Raw genomic sequence first — 25,063 nt, 5'->3', positions numbered from 1 at the left:
CGGAGGGCATGTCATCTTTCTTTTTTCTTATTCTCTTGCGCCTTTTGTTCCGTTTCACGCGGCTCTAAGTAACCCACAACCTCCCTTGCTAGGAGGCTATACATTGGTTTTGTTAGGCTAGGAAAGGAGCAATCTACTCAGCGCAGCCATGAACCTTCCCACTTTCCCCAAGGTTTACAATGTCTACTTTGTCGCAATTATTGCGACGGTAGGAGGCATGCTATTCGGTTTCGACATTTCGTCCATGTCCGCCATTATCGGAACCCAACAGTACATCGACTTCTTTGGCAATCCCCACGGTGTTATCCAGGGCGCCATCAACTCCGCGCTTGCTGCAGGATCAGTGGTTGGCTCTCTTATGGCCGGTCCAATCTCCGATAAGATCGGCCGCAGAGACTCAATCATGTTCGCCTGTTTTTGGTGGCTGATCGGAACTGCTATTCAGGCTGGTGTTTCAGGATTCGGCACATTGATGGCTGGCCGTGTCCTCAACGGCGTTTGCGTTGGTATCACGTCTTCCCAGGTTCCTGTTTACCTGGCCGAGATTAGCAAGAAGGAGAAGCGCGGCTCGATTATCGTCATTCAGCAGCTGGCCATCGAGTGGGGTATTTTCATCATGTTCTTCGTCGGCTACGGATGCTCGTTCATTGAAGGCCCGGCTGCTTTCCGTCTTGCATGGGGCCTGCAGTTCGTGCCGTGTGTTATCCTAATGATAGGTCTGCCATTTCTGCCTCGATCCCCTCGTTGGCTCGCCAAGGTGGACCGCACCGAGGAGGCGATCACAACCCTGGCCCGGATCCAAGCCAAGGGCGATGTCAACGACCCTCTTGTCGTGGCCGAGTGGGAGGAAATCACCACGGTCCTGGCGGCAGAGCGCTCGGCGGCCCCAGGCTGGCGCAAATTCTTCTACAACGGCATGTGGCGTCGCACCATGGCTGGGTTCACTGTTCAGGCATGGCAGCAGCTCAGCGGTGCGAACGTGATGACCTACTATGTGGTTTATGTCTTCCAAATGGCCAAGTAAGCTAGCCCCAGCCCATTCAGTGTGGCTATTTAGAGACACTAACACGCTTTTAAAGCCTCACAGGAAATATCCTCCTCATCTCGTCCGGAATCCAATACGCCCTGTTCATCATCTTCACCTCCATCATCTTCTTCTACATTGACAAGACCAGCCGTCGGAATCTCCTCATGTACGGTGCCATAGGCATGGCCGTCTGCCACTTCGTCGTGGGCGGCGTCCTCTCCTCTGGCGAAAACGTGCCCGGCGGCGTGGACGGTAACCTGAATGTGCTCATTCGGGTGCGCGGCTCTAAGGCCCACACCGTGATCGCCTTCTCTTATCTCCTGATCATCGTGTACGCCCTCACCCTTGCTCCGGTTGCTTGGGTTTACGCTGCAGAGGTGTGGTCGCTCGAAACGCGAGCCTCAGGCATGGTATGTCCCATCTCTCCCTTCCCTGAGTGATTCGATCGAAAAACATGGAGATATATCGGGTATATGTGCCATACTAACCAACTCGGAAAGTCCATCGCCGCCACCGGAAACTGGCTCTTCAACTTTGCTCTCGGTCTCTTCGTGCCCCCCGGCTTTGCGTCCATCAAGTGGAAACTGTTCATCGTCTTCGGTGTGCTATGTGTCGGAGCCGCCTTGCAAGTCTACTTCACGTACGTGTTCCCCTCTCACCAACCCTATCTATCTGTCTCAATGTCTTTTCCATTCCAGAACGTTAAATCCCAAATCCTGTTTCTTCCTAAATGCCAAAGCGAAAACATGGCTAATTCCAATTATCCACGAACAGATACCCGGAAACCTGCAACAAGACCCTCGAAGAAGTGGAAGAAATGTTCAGCAAGGGCGGTCCGAAGCCGTGGCATACTAAGCCCGGAGAGTCCAAACTGGACGGCTTGATCGAGGAGGCTCGTGAGAAGAACCTGCGTGCTAAGGATGTGGGATTGAAGACGGAGCTTCAGACTATCGAGACTGTTGAGAAGGGGCAGTAGGTAAGCGAGATTGGGTATATATATATTCATATCTATATGTGAACCGATGATGGGTGAGTGGTGATGCCGGGGGTATAATTGACGATTCATGGAGGAATTGGATCTTTTAAGAGGGGGGAGGGGGGGGGGGAGAGAGGGGTGATTTTACGTCCGATTTGGAATTGGTATGTACGTACATGATGGAGATTGATAATATCTACACACGAATAATCGAAACGCATTTGTTTATGAAATTAATCAAGTCAAAACACTTGCCGAAATGGGTCATTCTATACAGGCAACAGACAACTCGAAAACAAGACAAATTCACACAAACATCGAAAGCCGAAAACATTATCTGAACAAACGCAACGAAAATGCAACACATCGGATCTGAATGAAGGGGTATCTCGAGGCAATCTCATGCACATGGAGAAAAAGCAGAAGAAAAGAATATGGCTGAAAGACATGAGAGATGAGAATCAAACGTTGAGGGGGGTAGTAACAGAAGGAAAATTGAACAGGGAAATGAAAGCTGGATATGAGAACGTTAAAAAAGAAAGCGAGTTGAGACTTCAAGCTTCGTTGTCGTCGGCCTCTCTCATTTTCAAGACGGCCTTGGTGATTGCGGTGGCAATGTCTCGAAGCATATCACGCATGACGGACTCTGATTTCGTAGCCGATGCTTGCTGCTTGAGATCACGATCCCCAAAGAGCGGAGCCAGCCCGCCCCAGAAATTACCGAAAACAACATCCACCGAGTTGTCGACGTTGTTAAGGTGATTTTGCGGCAGACCCGGTTGGTCAGATGCCGGCGTCTCCGACGGATGGCTGCGAGGTGTTTGACGAAGGCGACGGACCGGTCGATCGTTCGCCTCGTGGTCATCGTCTCGCGGTCGCTTGTTGGTCGGTTGGGTAATCTGAGGAGCAACGGGGGCCACGGGGAGGGGACTCTGCGTGGTGGAGGATTCATCTGCCCCGGTCGGATTGATGCGCTTTTGGAGAGGCGGGTGTAGATTCATTGCGGCGGCGTGGAACTTCTGTCCGATTCTATCCAGAGCCAGCACGGGGTTGATGGCTCGAGTCGGTCGTTCGGCCTGCGGAGAGCGAGAGCGTGGGTGGTAGGAGATGGTGGCATCCTGACCGGGCGATCGAGATTGAGACTGGGACTGGGACTGGGCCAACAAGCGTTCGTCGTCTGCATTGATTCGACTCCGAAGAGAGAACTCCATTCGAGATTCACCCCAGTGCAGTGGGAGGAGATCCATTTCGTCCAAGGACGGCAGACCCATGACCCAATTGACGACCCGCTGGATTTTCGCGCCATGCGGGACTTCCGGGGTGCGGGTCAGTTGAGGGCTCGCCTTGTCTGGCGGGGGGGCGGCGACGCGAGGCTGCCGCAATGACTCCTCATGAGCCCTCCACGCCTCGTCCTTTTTGTCCAAGCATTTCTGCGGGACTCGTCCCTCGCACTCCAGCCACGTATCCACCTCATCGGCCACATCGTCCACCATGTCGCAGTCGGGATATTCCTTCTGGCGGACACATTCCTCGAAAGCGCCCCAGAACTCGAGTCGTTTGGTGACCAGGGCGATCATGCGTCGACGGCACGACTGCCAGGAGTAGCTGCGACCGGTAACTTTTTCGAACGTGGCGGATATGCGGAGCCAGAAACTTTTTGGGTAGGCTTTCGGATCGCAGTGGCTCATGGCATATCGACAGATCTCAACCAGTCGGAGTTGTTGCTCCATGTCGAGTTGAAGACCGCGGCCGGAAGAATGACCTTGAACCACTTTCAGAACGTCGGGAACAGGGTTCGAGGCTGAGGGGGAGGGGCCGTGGGATTGCGGTGTGAGATTGGGGTCAAAGCCGGGGTGGCTGGTGGGCCACGTCGGAGGGCGGCATAAGGAGAGATGGGCCTCCATTGCCTCCATTGTTGGCGAGGACTGGGTATGCCGGAATGGATCAAAGGAAAAGAGATCGGAAGAGGGGGGTGTCCATGGGAGGAATTGGACCCCAGAGGAGGAGATAGGAGAGGTGGGGAAGGGGAGGGGAGAGAGAGAGAGAGAGGAGGTGGAGGAGAAGAAAAGACGAAAGGAAAGGCTGACGGACGGGGAGAAAGTGAGAAAATGAAAAGGGAACGAAAAAAGAAATCCGCGACTCCGCGGCGGGGCACGTGATTTGGGCAGTCAGGCCAGCACCGGGGGGCGATGGGAGGCAAATTACCAACAAATGTAAAAATTCGGATGAGGTTGAAATGGCATGTTGTGGAAGGGGGGCTCAGGCATCCATCGGTGTTTGCCGGCCAGAGATCTTCCACACTGAGCGACACCATTTTCATTTTCATTTCATTCTGTCATTTCGTTTCTACTGCCGATCGCCCAATATTACCCGATCGGGGATCCTCGCGCTGTACCTCCCACGGCGGCGACGGTCTCTGTACAACGTCCCCCTATTCATCCATCTCCTCGAAATTTCGTACTTTCATACGAGCGGCACATCGCAGGTCTGGTCGAAAGCCACGGCGCTCTCTTTCAGTCCAGATACTCGATTGCATCATCGATTCTACATCGCTCGGCTGGCCGCCTGGCAGTTCCGAGGATCGAGCTCGCATTCCAGAGCTGTCTCTTCCCTTCAATTGGTGAGCCCAACAAGGGGCATTGATGACTGATCCTTCATTTCAGACATGATTTAACACATGCCTGCTGTGTCTCATTTGGAGTCGGCTGTCATCGGCGACAATCAGGAAAATGCCCGCTGCTTCCTACATCCTGCACCGTTTGAGCATCGCACGCCCATCTAGAGGATCCAATTGATCCGGAGACTGTCCTAATATACTCATTCTCACGAGCCCTTCCCCGCCGAAGAATCGATCATCCAAGACCCATGCTGTCACTTGGGAAACCGTCTCCACTTTTGGACGCAGCGTCCGCCGTAGCCCCAGAGCATGGCGCCCGCCATCGCTTCGCCGTCAACATCGCACCTGAATGGACCACACAGCAGTACGTTCCCGTCGGCTTCGCTGAATCAGTCATTCCTGACCTAGCTCCGTGGGCAGTTCCGTTCTAGGGGGCTTCCTCAACGTCATGATCCTGTCCGCTGCGCAGAAGTTCATCTCACAGGAATTCGGTGGCGCTCGATACCCCGACCCCATCCATGTCTTCGTGCAGTTTTTGAAAACGGTGGTCCCGGGCCTGGTCTCGTTGCGTTGCACCTGCTTGCGCGTATCCTCTCGCCAGTGCGTTGTGAGGGTGGAACTCACGCAAACGAGATCTCAGCCCCCGGCGCGGGATTCTGCGTCGACGGCCGCTCCAGAGCAGCCCGCGGCGGTAGCCATCGTGACGTATGCCGCCATGGCCAAGGAGCAGGGTCTGACGCAGGACTCATCCTCGATTGGCCCGAGTCAAATTCCCGACCGAGTCCGAGATTGCGAGGTCATCGACGACCCGGTGGTCGATGCGACTCCCGTCACCAGCAAGCTGAACTGGCGGGCGCCCCGCGGATCAAACGGTTTATGGGGCCATAGACTGGGAGGCCACCAGCGGGAGGTGTGGGTTTCATTTCGAGATGGGTCCGCCATCTCGGATGTTCTGCATCTCGCGCTGCTGTCTGATATGGTAACATTCTGTATACCCCCGTTGAGATCCACGAAGACGTTTACCTGACGCACGTAAAATTGTAGCCCTTGCAACCTCCCGCAACCCACCAGCCAAAGTTCTACGATCAGTACGGTCTCTCCACGCTCTGTCTGTCGGTGGAGTTCAAGAAGCGGCCGCAGCCGTCGACACAATGGGTGCTGGTCAAGTCGAATTCCACTACCGTACGTCATGGCCGGTACGATGTGCAGGTGCAGATTTTGGCGGAAAATGGGGATCTGCTTGCTTTGAGTCATCATGTCTTGCATATTTTCGGTTTGCGAGTCCGGGAGAAGTCAAAGATTTGAGTGGGAAAAGCATGGAAAGAAACTAGTAATATTCCAGTTGTTCCCAGATGCAAGACAACGTAGTTATTGTGAATGCAATGTAATACAGTCATCATCATGAACTGTTCGTTGACCCCAGATGAAGGGATGCACTCTGCATATACGGAGTACCTGGGGAGTAGTAGGGTTTAGGGCAGAGGGCTAGGGCCGGGTCAGTGACTCTGGACTGCCGTACGAACAAAAAGATGAAAGCCTACTGAGTAAAAACAAAAGATCTGAATCCCTAGTGAATTTTCTGATTAGTTACATTTTGACACTCCGTCTAGATCCAACCCCTCAATAGACAGATCAATTCCAGAAAATCAATCTATATCGCCGAGCCCGAGCAAGTGACCTATCACCAAACTGCCCGCCAATCGTAAGAAGCAGGCATCATTCCCTGCAAGAAAATGCATAAGCTTGCAGGTGGAAAATCAAGTCCCACTTCCCAGCATCGCCGCTTGTTATGTATCACCAAAGACACAAGAAGACAGAAAAGCAAAGTACACAGGAAGGAGCAAAACAAGGCCGAAAAATATACAGTGCCTGATTGGACTGATCCCACTATGCCATGCCACCCTCATCAAAGTACGTGTTATCCATTGGGTAGGCGGCATGGTTGATGGGGAAGTAGGGGTCAGATTGGTAGAAAGGATCCTCATTCATGTTGGTCTGTTCCAGGGTTGTGCCAGTTCTGCTCAAGCCCATTGAGGGCGCCACACTCGGGAAGTCACGATCGGCCTCCTTACCTTTGAAGCCTTCCAAGGATGGGAAGGATGAGAAGATACTCATCGAATTTTCTCGTTCCTCGAGCTTGGGAAAAATGTCCTCGGCAGGGACGGGCGCCCCGACGATCTCCAGATCAGGCCCACCCTGGTCCTGCACAGCAGCGCCATGCTGCCCCCAAAGAGGAGCGTCTGCAAGCCTTGCTGGTCCAGTCCTGGTGTCTGTTTTCAGCTTTGTATCCTTCTGGTCATCCTCGGAGGTGTCATCTAAACAGATGGCGTCCAGGGTGCTCATTCCCCCATTTCCAGAGCGAGAGGCGATCGCGCGTCGGGTGGGAGATGTCAAGTTGGATGGGGTGCCTTTTTGGGCCTTGCCAGTAGACGATTTCTTGGTGACGCCTCGAGTGGCCCGCGGGGTTCGCGGCGTCGATCCACCCGATCCTCGCCCCGGGAGGGCATTGGTGATGCCGAGCGCGCGGGCCTCCTGCTTGAGCTCATCGGCCATTTTTCGATATCTTCGGAATCGTCCTTCGATCGCGTCGTAGGTAGCACTCTGACCAAAGAAGTTGGCCATCCCGTTGTAATCCAACTGATCCTCGTTAGCTCTCAGTCGAGAAGGATGAGTGAGAAGGTGTATACTCTGAGGGTGGGATGAGCAGCAATAAGGGCTGCGACCAGACGATCAGTCGACTCAGAATTTTTCCAGTTTACCACCATGATGATGGTCGGAGGATCAGAATGAGAAAAGATAGGTTGGAGGAAGAGAAAAGATAGAAGAGGAGATTGATGGAGTGTGAGAATGGGATTTTGAGACAAGAGAGTTGTAAGCGAGAGATGAATGAGTGAAGGATGGGGAAAGGAGAGACCAGAGTGAAAGAATCTTTATATGGCTTCGTAGCGAGGGCAGGTCTGGGATAGAGAGAGGGTTCGACGGCGAAAATCGAGGAGATGCAGATCCTTCACACTCCAAATGGAGTGGGGGAAGGGCAGGATGTTGGTGAATGACCAAAGCTGTATCAACTGCCCAGGGATTCGATGGGTACAAACGACGAGGTGAATGGCGTCCGGAATGCGACTTCAAACATCCGCTGCAGCATCCCGGAAGGCTGGAGAGAGGCCTGACTGGTTGACTGCTTCAGGGAGACGCAGGAACGTCAGAGACAGGTGTGTGGGACAGAAACAATAGACGAGCTGCCTCCGTTTGAATACTGGCAAACGCCGGCTGGCATCTCTCCCTCGCTCTCCCACTTGCCCTACTCACATTTTTTTTCTCTCTCCCTCGAACAGATCCCCCACTTCTCTTCTCTCACTCAACTTTTCCTCAGTCTTTTCTCTCCCTGACTGCTGATCGCTCTCCCCCCAACTACTTCTTACTTCGACTATCTACATCTTCCTTCTCAAACCACCACCAACATGCCCGTGAGATGGACCCCGGAGAACGACCAGCTTGTAAGCTGCCCTCTTTCCTCCTTTGCCCTCCCCACTCTCAAACTGGATTTTGACCCTCTCAGCTCCTCCTAAAAATCCTCGAGACCCATGATCTCTCCGTCGATCCCAAGCGTGTGGCAGAGGCCTGGCGTAAGTAACCCTCTCTCCTCCCCTCATCCATCCGCCCTCATCCATCCATCCTCGTTCATCCGTCCTCGTTCATCTCTGACGATTCATCAGCCACCACCGTGGAGAACGGCAAGGCGATCGACCGTCCCACTGCACGCGCAATCACCGAGCGTCTCGTGCGCATGCGCAAAGCCACCTGCACCAACAGCGGTTTCAGTATCAGCAACGGCAACGCTTCTGGTCCTTCCACTCCCCGCAGGCCTCGGGCCACCGGTCTCAAGACCCCTTCTTCGAGCAAGCGTAAGCCTCCCAGCCCAGCTGGCGACGCCGACTCGGCCGACTCGAAGACCGTCGAAGAGAATGTCACCCCTACGAAGAAGCCCCTGCGTCCTACCGTGGCGGGTATGAATCGCATCGGCGGCATGCTCGGCCAGATTGGCTCCACTTTGAAGATGGAGGACACTGTGAAAATGGAGGCGGACGATGACGACGAGGTGACCTTCATCGGCCAGGGCACTCCTTCAAAGCGGCTGCGCAAGGCAAGCAGCCTGGCTTCTGGTATGGTTAGCTACAAAATCGAGGACGATGATGATGAGGATGAGGATAAGGATGAGGACGTGGAGAGCTCTGCTTCGGAGTATATGCCTGACCACGCCCGCGACGTGAATGAGGATCTCTTTGCATAGTTGCTTAGCTGTCTCATCAACAACCAACCCTTTTGCAACCTCTACCCTACCACTCCATCGCTCGCACTTTTGTCTACTGGAGTTATTCTCTTTTTCTACTGTGGTGAGGGTTCTTTTGACTTAGGGTAGCAGAGTTGTTTTCTGGGTCCGGATTGGGGAGTTTAGGATTACGGGGAATGGGACTCATATGGCTGCTTGACTTTTTTTGGATGTAAGTAGCTGAGCATGCAGATGGAATCAAAGTTCAAGCTTTAAACTGGGTGGATTCAGTAGTAGCCGTGCCTTGGATACAGAACCATCCCCATCGTCTCTCGTAGACGCAGGCAACCAACCCTTAGCAGTTCAAATAGATCTCCATAAAAGAACACAAAATCATCCGCCGAAAAGATAAGATCCACCTCAAAAGAAGACAAGCAGAAGACTAAAAAGAAAAAGGCGTGAAGCCCAACCCCCCTTCTCCAGTTCAAGTCTCAGCAGGTCCCTCGCCATCGTCCTCACCCATACCCTCGCCTTCAGTTGCCACCTCAACCCCGGCATTCACCTTCTTGGCAGACAAATTGTTAGCCCTCTTTCTGCCGCTTCCGACGGGTCTGCCTCTTTTTCTCTTCTCGGTAGAAGGGGACGCTTGGGCCTGCTCGGCAGCAGACGTAGAAGTGGCGGCGGTCGCGGCAGTAGCACCACCGGAGGGAGAGCCGGAGCCATTTTCGCTAGCGTTGGCTCTCTCTTTGATTCTCTGGATGCGGTGATGGATGGCGCTGACTGTGCAATCTGAAGAGAGGCGCGTTCTTTGTAAGCTCAGGTATCAACAAACAGAAAGAGGAGGGGAAGTAGGTAAATTGGATGGGACTTGGACTTACCACCACCCATGTCCTTGGCGATAGCAGCGTAGTCCAGACGGCCAGTCATGTTCCTAAGGATGGCGACCAGGAGCTGGATGATTAGTTCTTTTGTTGTTTTTGAGGGAGAGGAGGGGGCGTCTTACTCTGGCATCTGCTTGGTCGTTCCAAGTAACCATCTCGAAGGTTGGTACACTTCAGTGTGGAGATGGGAAATTGCTTTGGAGTTGAGATAAGTGTGTTTGGGAAACAGACAATGTTCAAGAGATCAGTGTTTGGGTCGCCCTGGGTCTGGGGATGTGAGAAGAAGAGGTGGGTTGAAAGGAAGAGAAACGAAGAGGTCAGAGGGGTTGGGATTGTTCTTATGGCTATAGGTGAATTTCGTGACTTATTCTCGTAGGTCTCTTCGAGGGATGAACTAAAGACCGCGCGCCGACAGCTGGATGAGGAATAGACTAGTCACTCTGAATGCCTAGAACAGGGGGGAGTTGCCGATAGTGTGGTGAAGGTGAATTGAACGAGATAGGTGGAAGTCTCGCATAGAGTCGGGCGTTTGTGTTATACAGTCCTTTGAGCAAAACGAAAGCTTTCACACAAAACTGAACTGATGTAAAAGAGTTATGCCAGGTACATACCTCATTTCATCAGGTGGGAAGAGTACGCTTGTGGACTTGTTTATGCAGATGTAGTTAACGACGTATACACAAGCTATCATTTCAATTTATCGTTTGCCTTTCTATGGAACTAAGTACAAACTCACGGCCATGATATTATACCTCCACACCCTTGGAAGCTCTTTCGAACACAAATTTGTTGTTCTCCTCTGGATGATAGGAAGAGAAATAGTCATTACATAGTAGCTCATCACGACTCTTATGTGCCGTTGTGAGATCAACAAACTGCCGAAAAACACGTCCTATAGTTGTATATACTTCGCAATAGGCAAGTCTGCGGTCTTATTAGCGGAATATGCCGGGATATAAAAGATTCTAGAGCGACGTACTGCATGCCAACGCATTGCCTTGAACCCTTTCCAAAGGCAAGCAGGTATTTGTCCAAATATCGACTATGGTCCGGGTCCAGCCAGCGATCCGGATCGAATTTCTCGGGGTCTGGGAACAATTTCTGATCGTGGTGCATGATCCACGAGCTCATACTAACAACGGTCTAGATGATTCAGCTGCTGGTCATGTATACCTGGGAACAGTAACTCCATTTGACCTACCCCTGCTGGCACTTGATAGTTGTTGAACTCTTCGCCAGGTTCGGGAACAACTCGTGGAAGCCGACCGACGACTCCGAAGGACAGCCTGAGAATCGTTAGTAAACGAATTACTGTCGACTAACATAAAGGCGAATTACCTCAGAGCTTCCTTGATAACAGCTGTCTAACGAACTAGATTAGTTGATCTTCCTTGAAAAAAAACGAACGAGACATACTCACCAGGTAAGGGAGCTTCTCTAGAACCACATAATTCATATCGCCCTCCGGGTCGGGGAAAGCCTCTTTCAACTCGCTCGTCAACCGGTCGTAAATGGTCGGGTTTCGCACCACGTTGTACGTTGCAATTGTCATGGCATTGCCGGTCGTATCTGCCGCTGCGGCGAGGATATTGAAAAGTTCGTCTGTGAGGTCGTCCACCGTCGGTACCACATGTCCCTCCGCGGCATCGGGCGAGAGAAGCTGGTGGATGATGGTTATGCGTGACACCTTCTCGCCTCGGTCCACGGCGTCTTTAACCCCTTGGACATGACGATGAGATGCCTAGGACCATTAGACAAAGGCACTAGGCCGGGGAAGAAGGCAAAGTGATCGACAGCCACGCACCTGATGATGCATCATTTTTCTCGTCAATGCCGCACTCGTTAATTTGGCAAGCCAGAACGGCGTGCGGACCGCAATCGCCTGCAGCGCTGGGAATTGCTGGAAGCACCAGAATGTGGGTCCGAATCCTCGCATCATATTGAAAAATTCGACGCCAAAGCCATCATCGTCCAGGAAGTTGTAGCATTGGTCGAAGGCATAATCGGTGATTACGTCGATCGATATCGCCCTGAACCCATGATGCAGGTCGATGTGGCCCGTGGATTCAAATGCCTGTCGCATGCGCCATACCAACTTGTTCGCCTTTTGCCGCACTATATCCTCCAAATCGAGTACCCTCTTTCGCGAGAAGAAAGGGTTCAGTGCAGATCGCTTAATGCGGTGAAGGTCCGGACTTGCCGTCGTGAAGGTGGCTTTGGGGGTAGCAAAGGCGTTGTAGAAGATGGGATCCTTCCCGTATAGTGATCCGATGGAGTATACCTTCTGGCATTGTTCAGGGTCGCTCAGGTGGATCTCGTTCGGATTGATACGGACGACTGGGCCTGAGGATGGGATTAGATGCCTATTGACAGACCGGTTCTAGGGGAAGAAGACACCGCCGTACCGTATTTCTCGTGAAGCTTTGCGATCTGCAAGTACATGCGTCCTCCGCGCACATTATACCAGAAGGAGTAGAAATAGAACGCTCTAGCAAAGAAGGGTCCCGGGACCTTAGCCAGAGGATGAAAGAATAGACGATAAACTACTAAGGCGACGCCGCGTAGTAGGGCTGTGACCGTCAGGGAGACTGCCAGCAGCCGTAAGATATCCACCCAAGGCGTATTCAATAGAATCGAAGCAAGCGCCATGATCGGACCTCCGATGAGAACTCGCAAGATCTCGAGGAAATGGGATCAGATACCGAAATGTCAATCAGGGCGCGCAAAAGCAGTCATGGGAAAGAGAACAATTCCATTTCCAATTGGCAATCGCCATATTATGACATTTTCGTCCCAATTCACGTGCAAGACACGACCCCAGGGAAGTACGGAGTAGGCAAGACCCCGCGCATGATATGACAAATGACCGCCAATTGGGAGGCGAAAGCCATCTGACTTGACTTCCATAGCGGTCTTTAGTCGTTCGTCCCGAATGGACCATGGTCCTTGTCTGGCCACACAGGTTCACGAACGAGGATGATCCCAAACTTTGGCAGAAGGCAGCGTCGCATCGGGCTACCCATTTCGGGGCCAGGTCAAGCCGAAGAACGTCTATTGTTTCAATAAGCCGGCGATTGTCACCATGCAATTGGAGCTATTCACGGCGATAATGCTTCTTTCGGCACCAGGATATCGCACCGCGTTGTCTGCTCGCTCTGCCATGGTGCGTAACGGCTCCATGCAATCCACCGTTTAGTGTGGCTTCCTGAAGAAACGAGACGGGACCCGGTGGCTTGGGCCTAGGGATTAGTTGCAGAAAGCGCTAAGCCGGTGCCGAGGGGGCTGTCTTTGCTGGGGGATCCGTGCGAGGGCAAGACTTCAGAAGGCAAGCAGTCGGCGTTGGGCAAGCCAGCTGGTTTCCTGAGACGGTCGGGGAGAGGAAGCACAGTGGAGTCCTGGTGGAGTCCAAAGGCAAATAACCATGGAGAGTGACGACACCATCTTCCGGACAAACTCCATGCATGTACATAGTTATAGTACAATTTGTCATAAGCATAGTTGATAATAATATTTATTTTATTGGGCGTTATTCAACAACGGCGTAATTAAGTCCATTAGGAGCAGTGTTATGCACGGACGAACAGGGAAAGAAACCAATAAACTACTCCGGCGTAAGTACGAGAGGATCGTGAATAAAATCATAATCGTCATCAAATCCAGCCAGCTGCAGACGGACGGACTCCTTCCCGTCTTCCCCGACTCGACTCATTGGCACACCGCTTCTCCTCAATTTATTGAAGGCTCTCCTTGCTCAAAATCCTCCGATGGGCTTTTGCCCGTACACCCCGACTCTAAAAAAGCGAGAGAAAAAAAAGCAGTTAGATCGGCAGTCATCCCCACAGAATATGATTGAAAATAATATAATCGAGCATGAAAAGGGGGAAAGAGAGTGGGGGGGAGAGAAACGTACACTTGAAAATAAGAATGAGTGTCGGGGTCTCGGAGGCCTTTGCGCATTTGCGCCAAAAAGACCTGCACCTCCGTGTAGGACCACTAATCCAGAGACACACACGTTAGCAGGTTTCTTCAGTTCAGATAGGAAATCAAATCCGAGTTCATGAAAGAAGTGGAGTAACTCACGCCCATCACGCGTGTTAGCAATGCCATGGCCCATCCTTCAATCCCCTGCTCGCAATGGATTTGATTCCATCGGCCCAATTTCCTGAGCTTTTTATCCGGACTCCAAGGCCCGATCGGCAGCTTGAATCGCCGTTCCGTTATGTTCTGAAAGCCAACGTCTTGCATGTAGCCCCGGGCTAGATCGGCAATACGAAAAGTTTTCCCAAACTGTTCTCCAGCATCGATGAAAATCTTGGACCAGACCGCCAGGACGTGATCGTCGGTCACGGTGCCATCGTCGGAGGTAAACTGAATGGACATTTCCAGCTGGTCAAACCACCCGCCAGGTTGTAAATGTCTTCGGTCGCCATCAGCCGCGTCACCTCTTTGTGGTTCAGAAACAGCGGAGGGATTTACTTCAAAGCATTGCGATAGAACTCGGGCCAGTCCGAGATCGCCCCGTACAAAGACCGTACGTGAATCAGATCAAAGTGATTCTCCGGGTAAATCCACGGCTCGGACGCGTCGTCAATCTCGAATCGTAGATTAGGCGGGACGAAGCCGGGCTGGATAGGGGACAAATCGGTGCCGATAACCTGGGCGGATGGATACTCGTCGGCGAAGTCTCTGGATAACGTCCAACGTCAGCTACCTAGGCAAATGGTTCGCATGCGACGATAGAGACCCAGCAGAGCTCACATTGCCCAAATCCCGGTGCCGGTACCCACATCGAGCGCTCTCTGCACGGCCATTAAACGGTGATCAGCCAATACCCAAACTCATCCCACAGTCAGATCGGCCAACCTGGATGTTTCTGTCTATCGGTGCGAGCAATAACTTATTGTCGAGAAGCATGGTGAACATATGATGGCTGAATGCTAACGTCAGTCTCTTCGCCCGGAGAAAGGCGCGGGGAATTTCGAGGGTAACTTACGCAATATCAAGTTGTTCATTCTGCTTTTCATCATTCGGACCCCTAGGGATTCGTGAGTCCTTTTGTTTTCTATCCGAGTTGCAACAAAACATAACGATTCAGAACGCATTTACCAGTAAGCACCGTCCTTGTAGGCGTGGTACCGTCGCCCATTTTCAAAGCGATAAGATGTAATCATCGAATTAATAGAGGTTGTATCACTCGCACTACACTCACATCAGCTGCAGCTCCTTCCGCGTTTATGACTGGGGAATATTTTCACAAATCTTCTGCATAATCCGAGAAGGGGTCATCATCATCCTCAGCCTGGTGAGTGAATTTGATTAGTTGTCAGATAAAGGAGTCAGTCAAGGGGACAGAGAAGAAAAAGAAACACTCACGGAGACCGATGCATTGTCGTCGAAGGCATCTTGAGTTTCGGGCTGCTGCGGGACAGAGTGGGAGGCCGTGGCAGGATCGGCCGTCTCCTGCGACCTGGGCGAGGAAGACATAACCGCCGGCCGGAATTTGGACTCTCCAAGTGAAAGTACGGTCCTTGCTGGGTCAGAAAGAGTAAAAGATACCACAAGATATCTTCTGTTGTAAATCGAGCCGGAAGAGCCAGGAATGCATCAAGGGGGTGGATGAAGAGTTGTTAGTGATGGTGAGTGTTTTATCCGGCGGTCGACGCTCGGAATCTAAATGCGGAACTAAAAATTGTGTGGACTTTCGACTCGTTGCTGCTTTTGTCTTCTGCAAACAATCGAGGCGAAACTTCCTCCGTGGAATGAAGGAATAGGCAATCGATGAACGGGGCCAAGCAGCAAAGAATTGGCGGCCATGCGAGAGAGAAATGCAGCCATGCAGAACAGCCAACCGTCACTGCATCTGTTGACGTACCGCAGACCCACCGAGAATCTGGATCGTGCTCTGTATGGTGTACATGTAACTATCAAGGATCAGTTATTATTCTTTTGTCAGTTAGGGTTTCTTGTCTACCTGTTAGAGTTAGGCACCGCTCTACCCTGGCTAGTGTGTGTTGGTGTTCAACCAATTCCGTCGCCATTGCGCTTTGCCTCCAACAACCATTAGCTAGTCTCAAATGATCCATCACCTTTTAATAAACGGCACTCATTCAGTGGGATCCCTACTCTGATAGTATGGACTGATAGTCAATATTTCCTTGAGTGAGTGGAGGAAAGAAAAACCAACAACAGCTGCAGGGCTTGAGTGCGTACCTATTCGAAAATATGCCTTGACTGGACCCAAAGCCGCATCGTAACACAGTCACAAACCACTAGTGATAGGCCAGTGAAAGACACACGCACTTTTACCACCTAGCCAAACTAGATTGTTTTGTTGGTCGAGCACCTGTTGCTAGGATAATGTAAATTCTCGGTAGCCAAATGGTTGTAATTAGCAAGTAGCCTAGTGTTTATTCCGCGCAAGGAACACTTATGGCAGCTGTATCATCGCACAACGTAATTCCAAGCAGTAAATTCATATTAAGCTATCATGAGTGGTAAAATACCTCGAGCCTTAATAGACACTGAAACGAGAGCAAGTGGAGAAATGCATATGCATCGGTCGCCAGGCCGGGGTACCGACGAGATCAAGTGAACAGAGCCAACCAAGTGTCATTCTCCCCCACAATTCATATCGAATTATTCCTTTCTGTACACTGTACATCTTTGCAGGTTTCACCCGAGAAATTCGGTCTCGACCGATGCTCGTTGACGCACACTTCGCTGCATCGCAATGATCCAGGACCTCGGACCCTTATATCTTTATCTCTGACATGGAATGACCATGTCTGGAAATATTGAATGCATTCCCCTATCTAGTCAGCTTTTTGATGAAACCGGTGGATGCCGAGTGGCTTTCTTTCTGGGTCTGGTAGAAGTTCAATCTAGACTGGGGAACTTGTGCGACTCATCAGGAACCACGTGTCTCTGGGGCTGAGTTAAACTCGGATTATCGAGACCAGGCGATGTGGGTAACGATCTAATAGATCACCTGCGGGGAGATGAGCAAAGCGCAGACGGGCGCGCCTGAACAACTAGGAGGGAGAGAATAGAGATACTGCAAAGTTCCCTGCGTTAATTTTGTACCCAGGTTCCCTACGTTCATCTCTGCGAGGGAAAGATGAAAGAACAGGAGAAGAAAACCAGGGGGCGAAGAGAAGAGAAACACTCATTTACTGGTATGGAGTGGCTGAGATTGAAATGAACTGAATTCTGGACGGGACAGGGAACTGTTAAGAAGGTGTATATACCTAGACATTCAAGCGTAACGGCTGGCAGACAGCCCACATGATCATTGGAATAACCCGCTAATTCCGTGGTGTGGTTTTCTAGATAAGACATGAGGCATATTATATTATATGGTAGGCAGGGTTGGTCTTCTTCCCTTTCTTTCCTCTTTCTCTTTCTCTTCCATTCTTCATCCTGACTCTTCTTGCCGATGTGGCCGTTAGCGATACCGCCCCGTTGGCGGGGCAAAGCAGGTGGAGTGAGCAGCCTAGAGCCTAGGAAGTACTAGAAAGTCCCTAGTGAGTGGAGATTGTCTCAACCATCTCCCCCATAACGGCTGTCAATTTACTCGATTGGAACTAACTAGTAATCGTGTCCCCCATCTACCAAGCGCTCGTACCACCCTTCTGGTCCAATTGAAAAGCTATGTGGTGCAAACTAGGCGATCAACAGGATTCACAATATCTCTGTACACCACAGCCAAGAGGAGAGACCGGAGGAATCGGGCAACCCGGACACAAACCCATCGGAAAACAACACTTAACTCGTCAGCCTTATATCTAGGCTAACGCCCTTGGCGTCCGTCATGCCAGACTGTACAGCCCAGTCATCCAGCATACAAAGCAAGCCGCTTCAGAAGAGGTGTACAAGTTTGCCCTTACACATGACCGTAACGCCATGGATGCCAATGACAAGAACGAAGAACAATGAATCCTGCCAGTTCCGATCGAAGGCACGCAATCGCATCCCAGACTCGTCCGGATGGAGAGCAATGCCCCTCCGAGTATCCACTGGTGAACTGGCTGCCAACTGCCAAGAGCCTCCAGGGATACAGGCCGAGTGGGGGATTCGCTCACCAGCCGCAGTTCCAATCTGCGCATATCGTCGTGCTACAACGTACAACCGCCCGGTCTTCCCCTCCCCAGTGGCGCATTATTGCTGCTGCCTTGGACAAGTTTTCGAAAAACAAAAGAAAAAAAAAAAAAAAGACAAACAGCAAGAAAGAAAGTAAGCACGAAGGCGTGATGGAGGGGCAGACTGAATCGGTATCCTTGTTCCACCTTCACTAGCAAATCCCCACTGCTCCTGGCCCATGCTTGTGCATTCAAACAAATGATTCCAAGCCATGTGTACGGTGTATGGTGCCAATGGCCGTGGGGAACTTCGGGCTAAACATCCCACGGTGAGAGCTGTCGCGGGCTATAAAGTCGGTCAGTTGTACCCAGCATCTCTTCTTTTTCTCTGTCTTTCTTTCTTCTATCTTCCTTTCTGCATTACTATCAATCAATCTTCCAAGAACTCCACATCTCCTCCAAAGACACCCCAATCCTTCCGTCACAATGAGCTTCCACCACAGCGCAGAGGACATCCGGATCGATGACAACCACATCTTGGTTGCTAGGCTGGCGGACGGCGACGGAGAATTGCAAGATGCGTCCATCGATCTTGACGAATACATTGGAAACAACGACGGTTCGTCTTCTCACGTCCCACAAACAGAGAGCATGCTCTAACTCTAGCCGCATAGGCTCCTTCGAGTGGGAAGGTCAGAACTTCTCCGAGACCGCCGAGGACGTTGAATTCGCGATCGAAGGAGACGGCGAGGTGCCTGTGCTGCGGGCTACACTGAACAACGCGGAGGGAGAGCCGGTTACGGCCGATATCAACCTTGGCGAGCGCATTGTAAACGACAATGGTGCCTTTGTGTTCCAATAGATGATCATGCCTACCTACCATACCCTATGACAGAGGCTTGTTTATCTTTTCGATTGGATGTAACTATTTCATTTACTCAGCGAACGGGATTTCCGTCCATGATAAGCACCATGACATGATAGAAGATAAAAACAAGCCAAATACCCTCTGATGAATGACTCCGCGAGAGGAAAGCAAATAACGCATATGAAGAACTTTGCAAAAAGCAACCTGCTCCGAGCCCATTGCCCACCCGAAAAGAAAAAACTCAGAATTCTCCTGCCTCAACTCCTCAAAAGCGTCCCAATCCTACCCATGTGTATTCTTGTGTACAGCTGAAAGGTACGAGAAAGAGAAAGAGGATATAATGACGAAAAAAGCAGAACACCGCCCGCATTTTAGTTCCGTGAGCTTCCCGAAAACTTTAGAAAAAAAAAAAAAAAAAAAAAAAAAAAAAAAGGAAAAGAAAGAAAGAAAGAAAAAAAAAAAAAGGGTAAGCCATAAGAACCTGCCAGGTAGTCTAGAGAGCCCGGCCTCGTCACCACGCGTGACTGGTATCTCCAATGTCCATGTCGTTACCATTCCAGTCCTCGTCGCCGCTCAATTCGTCGTCGAGAAAGTCTTCTTCGTTGAACTGGGTTTCGGTAGGACGTTGGTTGTCGATCCGGACCGAAACAACGTCACACATGCCCTGCACCGGAAGACGGCTCGACTCGTCCTTGGCCTCGCTGGCGGCCCGGATCAATGGACTCTGGTCCGCATTGTCCTCGACCTCGGAAAATTTCCGCTGGGCCAGACGGGCGCTTTTGCGCTTAGATGGCGTTGACACCCCGCTCTGCGGTGCATCAGACTGAGTGGCGGCTTCGTCGGTTTTACCCTCTTCCACGTTGGTGGAGGGTGCAGCCTGGGTAACAGTGCGAAGGGTCGGGTTGGGAGGCGCGCTTCGCCTTAAGAAGACCTTCTCCAGATTGCCGATCCACTTCTCTCGGAATGATGCACGGTCGCGCCACCCGATTTTCAAAATTGCGCTAATCATCAGGCGCCGTAGATCCCGCAGTTCAGGCGCCGCGTCAATCAAAGAGGTGAAAAACACGCCGGCTGTGCGGTCATCCCACTTGCGCAACTGCACCAGCTCGATTTCCTGCAGGGTACTTGGCCAGGTTGGCACTTCCGAAGGGCTGAGTAGTTCCCGGAAATGGGGTTCCACGTCATGATAACTAGAGCAGTCATGCATCGAAATGTCCATTTTAAACCGTTCGAGCCTCTGGCATGCTTGGGCCAGGATCTGAATGAAAGACAGACTCAAATGCCGGTTGTGGCTGAGAGTCAGTTCGCGGAGGTGCTGGCCATGAGTTGCAATACAGGCGCTGAAATTGGCGGTCGTCACGTCGTCGCAGTTGTTAATGGTGAGCGAGAGAAGCCCGGTGGGCAGATTAGGCATCAGGTATTCGTTGACGATCGAACACTCGTGGAATTCCAGATGGCGCAGATGTGGAAGTCCCTTGAGGGCCGTCGCAAGGACGACCTCTCTCTCATCAGACTCGTTACCAGACTCGTCGGCGTACACATCCTCGCAGGCAATATGTAACAGTCTCAGCTCTGTGATGTTTTTGAAAGCGGGTTGAAGATGCTTCGCCATCATAAGCGGCAGAAGCCATTTCGTCTCCATGAACCGACTATTCCAATCCCAGCTACGCAGTCTGATCGGTGCTGATTCGATGGCCGAGAAAAGGCCGTCCGGGTAGACCCATTTTGAGCGATTTAACTGCCAAATAGGAATACCAACCAGGTAGTCATCACTATGATATAGCCGCAGTCTTCTAACTTGGGGCGTCTTCTCAATCAACTTTGGCAATTCGAAATACCCCAAAGTTGGCCCGCTCTTGTATAACAGCAGCATTTCCACATCCACATGAAGTTCTCTTATTTTGTTCATATAATTGGTGGAAAGGGATTGTGGTGGGCAAGAAAGCAGAGTCAGTAGGCCATGTGTCTTGGCGGCCGGGAGCAACGGGGGGTTTTGATAGAGCACAGCCAATGCTGGTTCATTGAAAGCATGGCAGAGAAGGGAGACGTTCACCAGCCATTGCACGGAGCTGTGTCTTCTACCGGCCTTTTCCTCCACCAGTGGATACGAGGCAAAGAAGAAGATGTCGAACAAAACATGATACGGTAAAGTCTGCCAGGGTGGAATCACACCCGAGCCTACAAAGGGGGGCGGCTCATCCGTTTCAACCTTCCTCTTTCTTTTCAGCGATTTTCCCAATTCCAAGTGTTGCTTGCCAGCGTTTCTCTTGGTGCCTTTTGTCTGCGATCTGGTTTTCACGGATTTTCGGCGAGATGGCCTGTTTCTGTTTGGCGTCGTGGAAGTTTCAACTGGGATCACCGCCTCGGGATCTTGATCTTCAAGGATTGGTACCTCAGATTCAGAGGATTCTTCGCGATAGGAGACAGGCGCGCGGTGGGAGTCACGAGGGCGGAGGGAAAGCGACGGTCGTTCTTCATCCGAGGCAGTGTTATTATCGTCGGAACTGCTTTCATGATATGACTGCACCTGGGTGCGACTGGAGCGAACGGGGTGGGAACGACGTGAGTTGGAAGTGTGGGCCATGGCGACGGAGGGCTTGCTCGCCCTACAGACGAAGAGGGAACGTCGAGAGAGGCAGGTTGCACATGATCTCCAATGTGAGCAAGAGCAAGCAAATGATTCAAAAACGAGAAGCTGAGTCGAGATTTGATGCAGGTCACGTTGCAGTTAGCGTAGAAGGATCATGAGTCGGAGAGCATGAGGAACGGTGAAGGACCAGGGCGTGTTTGGTGAATGCAGAAGAGTGAACAGGCAGTGATGACGATTTGGAAGGGAGGAAGGAGGAAGAAGCACGGGGTTTATCGATAAGAGACGGACGCTTGACGATTGCCTGATTCTGATCCCACTCTCTGCCTTACGGGCCAGGCCGGCCAGGCTTGTCCCGAGGCGGTCTAGTGTACTCACGTGACCGAACGGGCCAAGGCCCCAGGCATCAACTCCCCCGCCCTGAGGCGCCGGCGCTAGACCGCGAGGGGCATCGAGGAGCGTCCCGAAATAGAAACAGTCAGCTCCTCTCAGTCTATCATCGGCCTTCGTTTAAAGCGCCCGCCGTCATCCAGCCACCTTCTCCTCTTTCTCTTCTTTCTCCCCCTCTCCCACCCCCCATTTCTCTGGCGGTGATCATGGCGATCGGGTTTTCCCAACCAGGACATATCTCGTCATGGGCTGTGTTCCGCCATTCTAATCCGTCCGTGTTTACCGTATTGTTCGTTCTGCTTCGCATTCAGATATAATTAAATATCCTGCGCCGCGCCGCCTGTCCTGCTAGCTGTCTGCGTCCTGTACCATCAATTGAAGCGCTTCATTGGGCTGGTCCCTGGTTCTTTTTGGTTTTCTGCTCCCTTCTTCGGCTTAGTGGTCTGGCGCTATTGAGGCGCATTTGAAATTGGGCCTGGTTTGGCAGCTATTTATGATACCCGGCTGTCGTCCCGGCGCTTACGGTTCGACGGGTGTTTTCACCCTCTATATTGTGGCGGGCCTCAACTTCAGTCTCAAGAGGCCCCGCGTCGCGATTGCTGCACCATGGAAGGTCCGTTTCCCAATGTGATGAATCAACCGGACCGAAATGAATTGGGGAATCCCCCGATGGTCATCCAGCAGTATGCAAGATATCCGCCCACTCTCGAGCCCGGGTTACAAAGCGCATCTTCGCTAGGAAGCGCTCGCAGTCGCTTACCGGCCTCCAAATCACCTCCGCTCAATCGCAAAGCAACCCCTCGCAGCTTGCAGGCATCGCCAACCGGCGTGCGATCGGCACCTCCTCCAGTAACCGCCGCGCAGCCCGGACCTTCTATGACCCCGCCGATGTTCGACCCTCTTCGCCAGAGACAACCAAGGGAATCGATGGATCAGCCGGATTCTCGAGCGTTGCCGTCTCGCGACATCAAGGATGATACAATCGACGATGCCTACGTGATGTTTATCTTCCACTGTAACCCTAACGTTCCGTTATCTGTGGACACCAGCGAACTACGAAAAACGTTCCGATCGCCTCCCCGAAGTGACGGCAAGAGCTTCAGCATATTCACGCTGTGGGAGCTGATTCGCAAACTTGACAATAAAGAATTGAAGACTTGGATTTCCTTGGCGACCGAACTTGGGGTTGAACCTCCCGTGATGGAAAAGGGCCAGAGCACGCAGAAGGTGCAACAATACGCGGTCCGTCTAAAGGTGCGTTTGCCGTTCCTCCCTTTCCTTTCCTATACCATATTCAGTACTCTAACGCGCACATATCAGCGCTGGATGCGAGCGATGCATGTCGATGCATTCTTCGAGTACTGTCTCGGCCATCCACACCCCTACTACAATCAGATTCCCACCAATAATTCAGTTGTTAGCGACAGTCGCGACGGTGTGCCGCTGGAAGAGGATCTGGCGCTGCGAGCTCTTGTGCCCCAGTGGAAACCGAAACGGGGTAGGAAAAGGGCCGATGAGCGGGACATAACATTCGAACGGGTTACAAAACGACCCTCTTTAGACACTTCCATCGGCCTCATCCACGCAGGCCCATTTCCGGGGCACTCGGCGACCTTCCCTCCAAGCGCCATTCCGTTCAGCGCTTTCCCGGACGAGATCGAGACGCACGACCCATGGATGGCCACCCCCTCTACGTTTCCGACTGCCGGGCCCCCAGACTCGTCTACTATTCACCACGGACCTGATCCACGATGGAAACCCATCGAGCGCGATGCGTCCCCAGCTGGCTATCCACAATCGGCCATCATACCTCGACACCATCATCCCTCCGAAGTTTACTTGCACTCTACCGAACCACGGTCCGCAGTGACTCCGTCCTCGGGTGACAAGCCACGTCCCAAACGACGACACGGCCCCGCTGTATCATCCGCGTGGCCCAGCAACAATGGATCATCCACGGGCAAGACTCGTGGGCGACCACCAAACCGGGGAACCGTCTCGGGCCCCTTTTCATCATTCCCTGTAAATCCCAACCGTTCCGATCCGACTCAGGTACACCAACCTACTTCAAGGCCGTCGCCTGCCATCCTTCTCGACCACGATTCTTCCCACCGTTTCTCTCAGTCCCAATACCAGCAGTCACCGACGCCGTTCCCTGGTCCTAGACCTAACAAGTTGCAGCTTCAGGTGCCGCATCACTCAGGCGCACCGGTACGCTTAGCCACGCCTCCAACCCTCATGCTCAACGGTATCAACAATCCCTCGGGTTCTTTGAAGATTGAAGGCAGCCAGCGGAACGGAGCCGCAGCACCGACTCACGAGATGCACAGCGCAATTGCCCCTCATCCTCAGATCCCGGTGGCCCGAAACGGCCACTCCCAGGCGGATCTAGTCTCCGATGATGCAGTTCGGGTGTTGGCAGGGGAGCTGCTGCGAGCCAAGGTCACCGGTCGCCCGGCCCCCCTCAACGCCGAAGAGGCCCGCAACTTGGCACTGTCCGTCGTGACCACTTTGACGGCTTCGTACTCCCACGCACCATTGGGGTCACCAGTCCTCATGTCCGTTCTCCACCTGGGACTGGGGCCGCATTTCGGTTACCCCGGTGTCATGGAGAGCGCAATGATTGTGCATGTGGAATTAGCCCCTATAGCTCCTGCAAACATGCCAGGTGCGTCAGGTCCTGGTGGCGCCCCACCGAACTTTGTATACAGTATCTCCCACGAGTACAAACATGGCCTTCATTTTACAACCAAAGTCACATACGGCGATTTCACCATCGGCAAAAACGACGGCAGCAAACGCGAGAGCATCTCTCGAATCACTGACGACCCTGACAACAGCATCGCAGATTTGGACAGTTTGACCGATGCCGAATTTGAGGTCGATGGGGCCGATAGTAATGCTTCCGAAATAACCTGGAAGCAACGGTACATTAAAATGCGGGCGCAGTTACAGAAGAGGGAGCGTTCACTGTCAATGTACAAGCGGAAGATTCTTGAGTCAGTCATGGCAGACATCTAGCCCAGCTCAGCTCTGCCAACCCTCGGAGCAGAGCGCATCGCACTTGCCATTGTTTTAAGAGTGACTTCGTTGTCAATTCTCGCATATAATCATATCGTGATACCCCTTCCACCTTTCTGTACATTGTTGCGATGTGATTCTATGTAATTGTTTTTACCTTTTTTTTTTTGTCTTCTTGTGTACGCGAGCCGGAATGATGGTCCTATTGTTAGCTTCAGTTCTTGTTGGATACCCTTTGAGTGACCTTTACCTTGCTATTGGGATTTGATGTACTCCATTTAGAGCCTTTACTTTGATTTACTTTTACAGCAAGAATTGCTTTTGATTTTGGTAGTGTCCTAAACTAAA

At 52.0% G+C, this 25,063-nt stretch overlaps 9 protein-coding genes across 9 annotated transcripts; 5 read left to right on the top strand and 4 right to left on the bottom strand.

Annotated features, from left to right (window-relative positions):
• Window positions 1-148: 148 nt before the first annotated feature.
• KD926_010905 (sugar transporter) lies at window positions 149-2,003 on the top strand (the record flags this gene model as incomplete). The annotated part of the gene is made up of 4 exons (XM_053103316.1): window positions 149-1,020; window positions 1,080-1,437; window positions 1,528-1,667; window positions 1,802-2,003. The coding sequence occupies 4 exons, from the start codon at window positions 149-151 to the stop codon at window positions 2,001-2,003; spliced, it is 1,572 nt and encodes a 523-aa protein (XP_052953350.1).
• A 554-nt stretch (window positions 2,004-2,557) lies between these two features.
• Window positions 2,558-3,916, bottom strand: KD926_010904 (uncharacterized protein; the record flags this gene model as incomplete). Its single annotated transcript, XM_053103315.1, has 1 exon — window positions 2,558-3,916. The coding sequence occupies one exon, from the start codon at window positions 3,914-3,916 to the stop codon at window positions 2,558-2,560; it is 1,359 nt and encodes a 452-aa protein (XP_052953349.1).
• A 952-nt stretch (window positions 3,917-4,868) lies between these two features.
• Window positions 4,869-5,925, top strand: KD926_010903 (thioesterase family protein; the record flags this gene model as incomplete). Its single annotated transcript, XM_053103314.1, has 3 exons — window positions 4,869-4,984; window positions 5,041-5,599; window positions 5,665-5,925. The coding sequence occupies 3 exons, from the start codon at window positions 4,869-4,871 to the stop codon at window positions 5,923-5,925; spliced, it is 936 nt and encodes a 311-aa protein (XP_052953348.1).
• A 582-nt stretch (window positions 5,926-6,507) lies between these two features.
• Window positions 6,508-7,242, bottom strand: KD926_010902 (uncharacterized protein; the record flags this gene model as incomplete). Its single annotated transcript, XM_053103313.1, has 1 exon — window positions 6,508-7,242. One exon carries the CDS (start codon window positions 7,240-7,242, stop codon window positions 6,508-6,510), a length of 735 nt encoding a protein of 244 aa, XP_052953347.1.
• An 839-nt stretch (window positions 7,243-8,081) lies between these two features.
• On the top strand, window positions 8,082-8,911 carry KD926_010901 (uncharacterized protein; the record flags this gene model as incomplete). The annotated part of the gene is made up of 3 exons (XM_053103312.1): window positions 8,082-8,117; window positions 8,180-8,246; window positions 8,337-8,911. 3 exons carry the CDS (start codon window positions 8,082-8,084, stop codon window positions 8,909-8,911), a joined length of 678 nt encoding a protein of 225 aa, XP_052953346.1.
• Window positions 8,912-9,374: 463 nt separating this feature from the next.
• KD926_010900 (Trichodiene oxygenase) lies at window positions 9,375-15,255 on the bottom strand (the record flags this gene model as incomplete). The annotated part of the gene is made up of 18 exons (XM_053103311.1): window positions 9,375-9,679; window positions 9,769-9,841; window positions 10,524-10,695; window positions 10,751-10,914; window positions 10,973-11,057; window positions 11,110-11,135; window positions 11,192-11,512; window positions 11,576-12,114; window positions 12,177-12,259; window positions 13,682-13,764; window positions 13,852-14,188; window positions 14,248-14,457; window positions 14,530-14,570; window positions 14,635-14,701; window positions 14,765-14,806; window positions 14,878-14,970; window positions 15,027-15,070; window positions 15,145-15,255. 18 exons carry the CDS (start codon window positions 15,253-15,255, stop codon window positions 9,375-9,377), a joined length of 2,796 nt encoding a protein of 931 aa, XP_052953345.1.
• Window positions 15,256-18,335: 3,080 nt separating this feature from the next.
• On the top strand, window positions 18,336-18,711 carry KD926_010899 (CVNH domain-containing protein; the record flags this gene model as incomplete). Its single annotated transcript, XM_053103310.1, has 2 exons — window positions 18,336-18,468; window positions 18,524-18,711. 2 exons carry the CDS (start codon window positions 18,336-18,338, stop codon window positions 18,709-18,711), a joined length of 321 nt encoding a protein of 106 aa, XP_052953344.1.
• Window positions 18,712-19,228: 517 nt separating this feature from the next.
• KD926_010898 (uncharacterized protein) lies at window positions 19,229-21,301 on the bottom strand (the record flags this gene model as incomplete). Its single annotated transcript, XM_053103309.1, has 1 exon — window positions 19,229-21,301. One exon carries the CDS (start codon window positions 21,299-21,301, stop codon window positions 19,229-19,231), a length of 2,073 nt encoding a protein of 690 aa, XP_052953343.1.
• Window positions 21,302-22,300: 999 nt separating this feature from the next.
• abp2 (putative ARS binding protein Abp2) lies at window positions 22,301-24,715 on the top strand (the record flags this gene model as incomplete). Its single annotated transcript, XM_053103307.1, has 2 exons — window positions 22,301-22,948; window positions 23,015-24,715. 2 exons carry the CDS (start codon window positions 22,301-22,303, stop codon window positions 24,713-24,715), a joined length of 2,349 nt encoding a protein of 782 aa, XP_052953342.1.
• Between the last annotated feature and the right edge of the window lie 348 nt (window positions 24,716-25,063).

This window comes from Aspergillus affinis (genome assembly GCF_023601865.1).
Source record: "Aspergillus affinis strain CMG 70 chromosome Unknown NODE_88_length_162140_cov_85_896997, whole genome shotgun sequence".
Taxonomy (NCBI): domain Eukaryota; kingdom Fungi; phylum Ascomycota; class Eurotiomycetes; order Eurotiales; family Aspergillaceae; genus Aspergillus; species Aspergillus affinis.
This window is presented reverse-complemented; position numbering and strand designations above follow the sequence as displayed.